Source organism: Phascolarctos cinereus, unplaced genomic scaffold, assembly GCF_003287225.1.
Source record: "Phascolarctos cinereus isolate Bilbo 61053 unplaced genomic scaffold, phaCin_HiC Scaffold_2;HRSCAF=192, whole genome shotgun sequence".
NCBI lineage: Eukaryota > Metazoa > Chordata > Mammalia > Diprotodontia > Phascolarctidae > Phascolarctos > Phascolarctos cinereus.
In genome coordinates this window covers 81,895,358-81,906,339 of record NW_027555625.1, presented here as the reverse complement: position 1 = coordinate 81,906,339, position 10,982 = coordinate 81,895,358, and the positions used below count along the sequence as shown (strand labels likewise).

General features: G+C 43.9%; 1 protein-coding gene across 3 annotated transcripts; it reads left to right on the top strand.

The window, feature by feature from the left end:
* Positions 1 to 1,614: 1,614 nt before the first annotated feature.
* Positions 1,615 to 10,347, top strand: CYP1B1 (cytochrome P450 family 1 subfamily B member 1). Of its 3 annotated transcripts, XM_020976985.2 has the most exons (4): positions 1,624 to 2,818; positions 3,027 to 3,093; positions 3,654 to 4,706; positions 6,721 to 10,347. In XM_020976985.2, exons 3-4 carry the CDS (start codon positions 3,655 to 3,657, stop codon positions 7,304 to 7,306), a joined length of 1,638 nt encoding a protein of 545 aa, XP_020832644.1. In that variant the 5' UTR covers positions 1,624 to 2,818; positions 3,027 to 3,093; position 3,654; the 3' UTR covers positions 7,307 to 10,347. The 3 variants fall into 3 exon arrangements, with proteins under 3 accessions (XP_078005601.1, XP_020832644.1, XP_078005600.1); XM_078149475.1 differs by lacking the exon at positions 3,027 to 3,093 and having other exon boundaries at positions 1,615 to 2,818; XM_078149474.1 differs by having other exon boundaries at positions 1,624 to 3,093.
* The last annotated feature ends 635 nt before the right edge of the window (positions 10,348 to 10,982 follow it).

Below are 10,982 nucleotides of genomic sequence, written 5' to 3'. Positions count from 1 at the left end.
AAAAAGCAGAAAATAAGGACCTGTTAGATCACTCCCTTTGAGAATGCTTTTTGTAAAGGAGCCCGAGAAGGAAGGGTCACGCGATTTCTTTGCAGCATGTTTCAAGAAGGCAGAAAAAAACCGCGAAACCCACCCTCATATCCCTTAAGAGGAGTCACAAACAAATGCACCCACACGTACAACCTCGCAGTGAGGAATGAAGCAGGCACTAGTAAGTAGCCCAGCCACGAATCTCCAGAAACCTCTCTCCGCGGCTAATGGGTTTAGCAGGTGACTTAGCTGCAAGGCTGGGCCTTCCTTGGTCGCTCAAGCTCGGAGGAGGGAGGTGGCTGGGTGGCGGGTGTGCGTGTCTGGAAGGGCGTGGGGGTGGGGGGAGGCGGGGTGCTGCTGGCTGTCCCTCCCCCACGCTGCTGGCACAGCAGCCTCTGCGTGTCAGGTACCGTGAGAAGGCGCGGGAGGAGGGGGAGCCCAGATGAGTACAGAGGCGATGACTTACAGCCGGCTTTCCAGAAGCCGCGCACGCAATGCAAACTCCGCACGCAAAGGGGAGGCGACCGAGGAGAAGGAAAAAAAAACACACACGCCGCCACCAAACTTTTCAACTCTATAAAGCTCGGGAGGGTTTTTTTTTTCCTTTTTCCTTCTGCGCAGCCCATTCGGCCCACCAAGGGGCGCCAGCCTGTCCCGTCTCGCCCCACCCTCCCTTGCACTTCGTGCTCCCCCAGGATAATCCTCCCTTGAGGCTGTTCTGCCCAGACAGACAGAAGAGCAAAGGGAGAGCGAGTGTGCGCCCACGGCCAAAGCCTGCCCGGGTTACGCAGAGAGCTAGCAAGCACGCGCGTCCTGACCGAGCATCTACCGGCAGATTCCTGCGTGGTTGTCCGCCGAGGGAGTCGGGCAGGCTCTTCGCCATCTGCCGGACATCTATGATTATAACTATGATTGCTTATTCAAGTACCCTAGCTTGAGGATACGTGAAACCCTACCTCATATGCCTTGGAGGTGTAAGAAGTTAGTGCTCAGGTGCGCCTTAAACATTCTGAGGGTATTCAATAAACTTAAAAAAAAACCCAAAGCGTTTTTTAAACATGTTCACGCTTTCCTGTACAATCCTCATTCTTCTTTGTATGTTGAAATGTTTGCGGTTGTTATCTGCAAAGTTCACAGGGGAAAAATATTAAAATATAAGAGTAGGGAATATGTATTTATATAAGCGTCTGCTATGTACCGGGAGCTTTACACATACCTCGTTTTATCTTCAGAACAGCCCTGAGAGGAGGTATTGACCCCAGTTTACAAATGAGGAAACTGAGGCAGAGGTTAGGTGACTTGCCCAAGGTCCCTAGTATGTGTCTGAGGCCTATTTTGAAATCAAGCCTTCCGGACTCTAGGTCCAGAGCTCTATCTGCTGGGTAATCTCGCCGCCTCTAAGGGTGTGAGTGGGGGGATATTTTAAATAATTGAGTAGATAGATAATAGTTGACAGGGAGATTAGGTGGGTAAGCAGACAGACAGACAGATAGATAGATAGACAGACAGACAGATAGATAGATAGATAGATAGATAGATAGATAGATAGATAGATAGATAGATAGATAGATAGATAGATAGCAAAGTGGTGGGAAGGAAGAGAGAGGAGCAAACGTGAACCACAGAGCCTGTTGTTTCCTTAGCTTACAGTTTATTCAAACGCGGTGCAGGCTCACACCACTTTTACCGTGCTGGAGCTGAGGGGGTAAAGCGAACAGATGACCAAGAGAATAAAATAGGAGGGGCATCAAAGCGTGCTGAATCAAAGGATTGGATTACTTGTTTAGAGTTGGAACGGACCTTAGAAGCCACTAACTCCAAGACCTTCGCGTTAAGCCTGAGGAAAATGAGGATGGGAGAAGTTAAGTGACTAGATTCGGGAAGATCGGGGTTGAGGTTGAAATCCAGACTGCCAGGTACAGGCCACGTGACTCTGGACAAGTCACTTAATTTCTCAGTAGCCCCAGGTCAGTCTCAAACAATAGGACACAAAGCAGTTGAACATCTGCAGCTGGAAGAGGAAGTTTTCCTCATGAAGACCTCCTGAGCAAGGAGGGGAAAAGGTCCCAGAAAGCAGAGTATAGATTAAATGTAAAGAAAATCAAATGTTTGCATTAAGACCCTCTGATGCCCATGGAAGAATTGGCCCTGGGAAAAAGTGATGGACTTGGGGATGAGGAGGGTGACTTTGGTGCTGGGATTCAGCTCTAAATGGAAACTAGGTGGAATCCGAGGCTTGGGAACCAGCGTATACTTGTATCTTAGGGGTGACTGACTGAATCTCATTGCAAAGAAGCCTGCCGACTGTATTCTGGGGGGTAAATTTGCTAGTTACTCAACTAAATCCTGCTTTCGGCTGTACAGCAACTAGGGTCTGATTCTCCCATCACTTTTGCCTTTGGGAACTGAGGTCCAACTCACGCGGGTGCCACTCTTAAAGGACCCCTCCCCCCTGCCTACACTGCCCCGCCCTTTCCAGGTCCAGTCTGCCTGCTGATGCTCCGACCGGCTCCCACCTCCCTTCTTTCTTCCTTTCCTCCCTCCTTCCATCCCTCCTCCCTCCTTCCATCCCTCCTCCCTTTCAGAGTCCTTAAAACCCGGAGAAATGGGATGCATCATTTCCAAAGTCCGGACTGGTTCAGTTTGCAAGTAGGAAATTTCTGTTTCACATCAGCTCTGTCAGCTAGGAGTAGGGACTGACCCTGCCATCCTTGCTCCCAAACCACCTCTAGAGCTGCTAGAAAATCCTAGCATTCTTCGCGTCCTGGGGTGGAGGGCACCTGGGAAGGTAACTACCTTTTCATAGCTTCATCTCACCTAAGGTTACTCCAAATTCCTTAATTTCGCCCTCTGGGAGGGAGTGGGGATGAATTTCTAATTCTGTGGAGCAGGTGAAAAGAGAGACACTCTCCACCGTGCAGCCTTTGAGATTTATACATGCCAGAATGGTACTGTCAGGAGTATAGAGGTCTGATACCTCTCCCTCTTCGACGCAGCTGAACCTTGGTTGTACCCAGAGCTACACTCATTTCCTATTGCTGGAAGCAGCGCCTATACCCACAGGTCAGTAGTATGTTTGAGAAGTCTGGGAAGCCCTCACCTCTCCGTTTTACCAGTTTTTGCAGGTGGGTGTGTGAGGGGTGGAGGGAGGACCAGGGAATGCACCAATTGGGAGGTAGGGAAGAGGGGCAGTCCGTGCCTAGATACTCCTCGGGGTTTTCTTCTCTCTAGAGGGACCGTTATACTGCTCTGTTTTGGGGCTGTTTCTCAGATGCCACACCTGCCCCTTCCTGCCCTGTTAGTAAAGAGTGAGTGAATGGAAGAAGATGAGGGGAGCGCGGTGGGAAGAAGTACAGTTCAGGGGAGATGCTGGTGGAATTCAGCGTCTTCCCACAGACAGCACTAGAAGTATCCTTGGCGGAGTGTGTGTCCGGCCCCAGAGTAATCACAACCCCCTTGCTTTCTAGTTATAGTTGTTTACGTTAGGTATGGTTTGGTCTATCCTAACTTAATTCTACCAGTTGCTCTAAGCTTCTTTCTCCCCTCTCCCTAAAGCGTCCATCACCCCCATCCTTCCACCCCCCCCATAGCTCTCGATGCCCATGGCTCTTGTCTCCCCACAGCATGGCCACAAGCCGAAGTAGCGAAGGAGCCTGGCTTCCCGGCCTTCTGTCCACCCAGCAGACCACTCTCCTGCTCCTCTTTTCCGTGCTGGCCGCCGTCCACTTGGGCCAGTGGTTCCTACGGCGTTGCCGTCGGCCCCCATGGGCCAGCTGCAGCCCCCCTGGCCCATTCCAGTGGCCCCTGATCGGGAACGCTGTGGAGGTGGGCAGCATTCCGCATCTCTCTTTCACTCGCTTGGCCCGCCGCTATGGCGATGTCTTCCAAATCCGCTTGGGCAACTGCCCAGTGGTGGTGCTGAACGGCGAGCGAGCCATCCGCCAGGCCTTGGTACAGCAGGGGTCCGCCTTCGCCAGTCGCCCGCCTTTCCCCTCTTTCCAAGTGGTGTCCAACGGCCGTAGCCTGGCTTTCAGCAAATACTCGGAGATCTGGAAGGTGCAGAGGCGGGTGGCCCACGGCACGCTGCGCGCCTTCTCCACGGGACAAGTCCGCAGCCGCCAGGTCTTGGAGCAGCATGTGCTGAGTGAGGCGCGGGACCTGGTGATGCTGTTTGTGCAAGGCAGCTCTGGGGGCGCCTTTCTGAACCCAGGCCCCCTCACCGGGGTGGCCGTGGCCAACGTAATGAGCGCCGTGTGCTTCGGCTGCCGCTACAGCCACAGTGACCAAGAGTTCCGCGAGCTGCTGAGCCACAATGAGCGCTTCGGCCGCACCGTGGGGGCGGGCAGCCTCGTGGACGTGCTGCCTTGGCTTCAGCGCTTCCCCAACCCTGTGCGCACAGCCTACCGCGACTTCCAGAAACTCAACCAAGACTTCTACAGCTTCGTGCTGGACAAGTTCCTGAAGCACAGGAGCAGCCTGAAGCCCGGGGCCCCACCTCGGGACATGATGGACGCCTTCATCCACACCTTGGGGAAAGAGGAGGAGAGTCCCGGAGAAGCAAAGCCTGGGTTGCGCCTAGATACAGACTACGTGCCGGCCACAGTCACAGATATTTTCGGGGCCAGCCAGGACACGCTTTCCACTGCACTGCAGTGGCTTCTCATCTTATTCACAAGGTAAGGCTAGACTGACCTGAAGAGGAGGGGGCTGGGCCCTGAACCAGAGGCACAGATTTAGGTCATCTTAGTCTCTCTAAAGTTTCCCAGCCGTCTTCAGTTTCCCTACCCTCCCAACTTCTGTCCTGGGCTGGTGTGCTTGCGTGCTGTAAGGAAGCAGGGGCATTTTGCTGACCATCCTGTGACTGCAGCCGCACATAGTGACGCAGCGTCTTCTGCAGAGTTGTGCCCCCTTCATTTTCGATCGCTTGAAGCCTTCCATAGTTAAGGAAGCTAGAGAAGTCTCCTAAACTGGAAAAACGTGTGAAGGCAAATCAGTGCGAAACACTGGTAGATAAACGGGCCTTTGAGCACTTGAGGATCCCGCCGCCTAGCCTTCCCCTCCCCCCCTTGTCCCTCCCTCCCAGTCACAAGAAAAGCTCTAGGAGACTGTTCCTCCTCCCCTCTTCCTCTCCTTCCCCTCCTCCCCTCTCCTCCACCTCTCCTCCCCACTCCTCAGTGGAAAGTGTAAGGCACTAAATATGTTAAATAAACACATCAGCCCATTAGGCGCGCTGGGGCTTAGCTTAGTCAGCAGTGCGTATCTGAGGCGGGCTCTGGCAATCAAACCGAGCAGACGATTTAGGGCTGTTTCCCAAGGAAAGTAAACGGAATGAAGCAAAGCAAGCTCCGAGAAGGGCTGCGCCCCCCCCCCCCCCCCGGCCCCGAGACTTGGTTGCGGCCCAGATCATGATTAGCTAGCACGGAAGCTTTGGGCGTGGAGCCAGAAACACAAGGTCTTATTATAAAGGAAGGAAAGAGCAAGCTGCGAGTGTCATAGAAAATAGATAGGGATGGGGCGAGGACTCATAAAACGCAGAGGCGGCCCGGAGCAATAGGTTTACCAGGTGGAGAGGAAGCTCTCCACAACCCAGGTACGGCGCGCACAGACTGTGGGAATGTGCCTGAGCCTTCTGTCTCTCTTCTTTGTTGTGATCGTGTGACTTGAAGCAGCAGCAAAGGAAAGGTTAGATTTTGCCACCCTCTTAGAGCAGACTCTATGTATACAAGCGCCAACCAAAATCTAATAAGTACAAGACTCATAGTCAACGGCAATTTATTATAGAAGGGATGCTGCTCACAACTTCTGTGAGGTTATTCGCAGAAAACTAGAACTGCCACAGAGCTATGGCAACCACATGTAGAAATCTTAAAAAATCAGTGACGGGAAAAGTGATACCTGGAATCGGAGAGTACAGTCTGTTTTATCAATGTCAATTGAGAGTATAATGTTACACTACAACTGAAGAAAGGACAGTTTAGAATTCAACTGCATTTTAAAAATCTTGCATAAATTCTCAATTTTAGTTTTCAATATCCTTAAGATGGTACCCAACTACTTTCTGTACAAGCTGGAAATTTACCTGTAGAGAATTTCTCCAATGAGTAAATATTTAAGGAAGGGATAAGAAAAACGCTTCCTTAGTGAGTGGGTTTTTATCGAGTTGTTCCCAAATCATCATGTCATTTCACACTTGTCTGTCTCTATAAACTTAACTGGAAAAAAAACACCCTTCCACTTCTTTAGCCAGTCAGAGTTAAGAAATGCTATCATTTTGGCATCTCTTTAAAACAATACAGCAGGAAAAAAGAAATATGATATCATATGGTTGTACCAAGCATCATTATACAGGATTAAAAAAAACCACAGAAACCAACAACAACTCTCCTTTAAGAAGATAGAGTAGACAAATATTATGCTGCATAGGCCCTTAACATAAAGTGAAAAGAAAACTTTTAAGATGTAATATCCTGAGTGTCCCAAAGTTAAAGCCCATTTAATGATGTAACCAGAACTCATGAAATTGTTTTAGTTACAGTTATATTGTTAGACATGTTATGTTAGCTTCTCATTCTGGAAAATTTTAAAATAATCAAACAACTCTTTCCTAAATAGATAATTTAAAATATTTTTCTTGATCCAATAGAAACTGCTTTTCCTAATTGTTTTCTCCACTTGTATTTTTAAAAACAGGTATCCTAAAGTGCAGGCTCAGGTACAAGAAGAATTGGATAGAGTTGTGGGCCGAGATCGATTGCCCTCTTTGGATGATCAGCCTCATCTTCCCTACGTCATGGCTTTTCTGTATGAAGCCATGCGCTTCAGTAGCTTTGTGCCTGTCACCATCCCACATGCCACCACCATTGACACTTCAGTCATGGGTTACCACATTCCCAAAGATACAGTGGTATTTATCAACCAATGGTCAGTTAATCACGACCCAGTGAAATGGCAGAACCCAGAAGACTTCAATCCAGCCCGATTCCTGGACAACAAAGGATTCATTGACAAAGATATGGCGAATGGGGTCATGATTTTCTCGGTGGGCAAACGCAGGTGCATTGGGGAAGAGCTGTCCAAAATACAGCTATTCCTGTTTATTGCCATTTTGGCCCACCAGTGCAATTTCCTTGCCAATCCAGAAGAGGACCCAGAAATGAATTTTAGTTATGGGTTAACCATTAAACCACAATCATTCACAATTAATGTCACACTGAGGGAATCTATGGAACTACTTGATAATGCTGTTCAAAGGCTACAAGCCGAAGACAACCAATGAGTAGCTAGCAGAAATGTAATGAACCCAAAGTTGGAAAAACAAATGAGTCTAATAGTCTCTGTTAGTCTCTTTCTGCCATCAACACATGCTCCTGTGAGCCTTTCAGATGAGCACCCACCAATAAGTATTTCTTAAGTGCCTCATAGGTGCAGCAGAGTCCTGGGGTATATTATTTTACACCCCAAACCAAGTAGAGTAGTTTGAAGGAAAGAATGAGCCCAAAAAAGAGCGGTAAATATTCTACCAGCTTACTCTTCATCTTCTAAGCCTTTCAACATTCATTAAAAATTTTTGTTCAGAAAGGCCCTAGTACTTAAAGATTATGTTTTATCTTTAACCAAATGTAGCACTCAGCGTTGATTGAGAAATGATATAATCTATGATGTAAAATCGCTCATGCAAAAAGTAAATGGGGGGAAATTCAGTTTATAGCAAATTTTAGTGTTTTATAATGAATTTTGAAATGTAACCTGTAATATTCCAGGCTAGATACTCGCCTTCTGGTTTCCAAAATTCAGTATATTTACAAATTTGGTAAAATTATGAATTTGTAGGTTCAACTAAAATTCAACTGGATGGTGGACTGTGACTAGTCTATTAAAGGATAAATGAAGTTAGTTCATTACAAACTACACAAAACATGCAATATGAATAACTATTCATTATAAATAAAAATAGTGTTAGTGAAAAGGAGTTATTTAGATAATGAAAAACCAGATTAAAGCTATCTCTTAATGTAGCAATATGTGCACATATGCACACACACACAAACACATATGCACACACAGACAAATGGAGTGGCTACCTGGTTGTTTGCTAAGACACACAAATATCCAGTTTAAATGATCTGCATTGTTTAAGGTACTACAACTGAAGGATGACAATTCTCATCTAAAACCCTTTTTAGTTTCAAGTTGTGCTCATTATTCCCCCAGCCTTTTATTATAATAATTTTATGTTCTTTTCCCAAACCGAGTTGATTAAAATTATTTTGTAACTTACTATCTTTCAACATTTTTCATATTTTAATGTGACCCTGAAATCTTTTTTTTTTTCAGGATCCACATTTTCAACTGAGGTTAATGAAAATTTTGAATCTTTGGTTGAAGAAGGATGGGGAAAGTTAGGCTCTTTTAACATGATGCCAAACATGTGGATGAATGATGAAAGTAGTTAGTTTCCTAGATGGCCTTTGGTATCTTATAGACAAAACACTTGGAACTTTGACCCAGATGTATTATTGTCCCTTACAGACATCCACATGGATATTTCCTGTATTAATCTCCTTTCATATTTCAAATTATATTTTAATAACAATTATAACACAAAGCACCTTCAGTGGCAGCATCCACATACTGAAATATATGGAACTGGAAAAAGGGTGATCCAAATTGAAGGAAACTTTGGTTTCTAACTGGTGTCGTGATATAAATGATAAATAATTTTTTAAGATAGCCAATTCAAGACACAGTTTTTGTAAAGAGGAGATATTCATATGTGTAGTTAGCTAAGTAAAATATTAGTTTATTGACTAACCTTAAAATTGAAAAGCTGATGAGCAAAATTATGATTTCATAGTTACTTCCAAAATTATAAAACAATTGCCTAAAAACTAACCATTTATTTGAAACAAAACTAAAAAAGAAATCATATGCACTTCTTTGGAAATCACTGTTGATAGAATTACAGACTGTTTTCTGTGTGTTTGAGAGAGGGAATTGGAAGAAAGATGAATAACTCAAATATTTTTCCCATGTATGTTAAACTACTTTGCTTGAAGCACATAAATTCAGAAAAAGAATGCCCAGAGTGCCAGTTGCAAGTCAGGATTTGTGATCTTCATGAGGACTGTAAGTTTTGGAAATTTAATAATGAAAACTAGTGGTTGTACTTATTTCATACAATTTTTCTTTTAAAAGGTTGTTCAAAAGCCATTGTTGAGACCAAATATATATGTGTTCCTTCCTTTACCATCACTGAGTAATCTAACCATACCCAAGTAGGACCAGAGAATTTGTTCTGTTGCCAAATTGGACTTTCCAGAAGTGCTTTGGCAGAATTCAGCATATAGAAATCTGAATAAGTCATTGAGACAGCTTGATTGAAACATTTGACTATGCCGTGATTCACTTCTCTCTCCATAGGTCCCAATGTTACCTGATAATAAAGCTGTGTTTATTTAATATGAGTAAAATAGATACTTCGTATTATCTGGTTAATTTGGTCAGGATATTTAGACACACCAGTTAATGTAAACTACTTAACTGACCACTCTCTTTTCTCTCCTCTCTTTTCTACCACCAAAAAAAAAATCCACTTTGTGGCCTGAATTTTTCAGATTGGTGATTAAATTGATTAGACTAAATGCATAATTACTTCATCTCATTTCATTTTTGAGCTATATAGATTCCATATAGAACATTTGCAAATCATCTGTTAAAGCAGAGTATCTGTTCCAGATAATCACTGCAGCTAGAACATTTTCATAAAACAAGTGTTTTTTTTTTTAAATTCTGAGTCTTGGACTTTGTAAGAAGATTGTCTTAAAAATATTCCAAAGGAAGTATCTCAGGATTGTTTTGTGGATTATAGAAAAGTTTTCATGCCCCAGAACTTAGCCTTCACCTGTGAAATTATTTTACGAAGTTAATATTTTTGTGTTAGATCTTTATTAGGTCATTTAATTATATAACATATACTTCATTTGTATTTTTATAATTATGAGGCTACTGTGTGAGAGCCCCTTGTTATTTAGCTTCTGTTATCTTTGGACCTTTTCCAATAAGCTTTAAATATGTATATAGTTACCACAGAACAAAGTTGTAGCTGAAAGTGATGCACATTCATTTTTGTGATATGCAGCATGAATGCAGTACCAATTTTATATATATTATATATATGCAAATGCATATATGCCCTTGTAAAATTGTCTCTTTTTAATTATGAGAGGATTTTTTTCTATCCTCAAGGATTGAAAATGCCTGTAATCATGGAATGCTAGTACCAAAACATTAAATAAAAGGTGTTTTTTTTAAAAACAATTGTTAATTTTATGTTATTGGATAAAGCTATTACATTTCATGAAGATACACAAGAACCCTTTCAACTATAGTATATAAATGGTTAACAAATGTGTGTCCCAAACATTTTATCCAGCCATTATCTCTTTTATGCTACTTAATCTTTCCATATGTTTATTTTATCCAGCCTCCTTGCAAATCCCTAATTGATGTATTAAACTTGTCAGAATCATCCCTGAAAGTTAAATCTCATTAACATCTAACCCAGCAAAATGGCTATTAGAAATGCAATTTGGTAAGCCCATTGGGATTGTAATCATATATTTTATTTTACAGGAAAAAAAGTTTTTTTAAATGTCAAACATATAACTCTGCCCCTCATAAAGGATTTGTATTTTGTTCATTTCTCTATCCATTTCTGGAGGGTGGGACAAATTAAAATGAAGTCAGTAGCTGGAAACACAATATGGAAGGAACTTATCCAAAGGGTGTTGAAACCTGAAAATTGTACACCCACCTACCCACCCCCAACCAATGTTTACACTTCGTCAGAGACTTTCTATTTTCAGGTGTATTTACTCTCTGACCTTGCAAACAGGCTTTGAATCTCTCAGCTAAAGCTGTACTGCAGAAAGAGAGAGAAAGACAGCCCATCT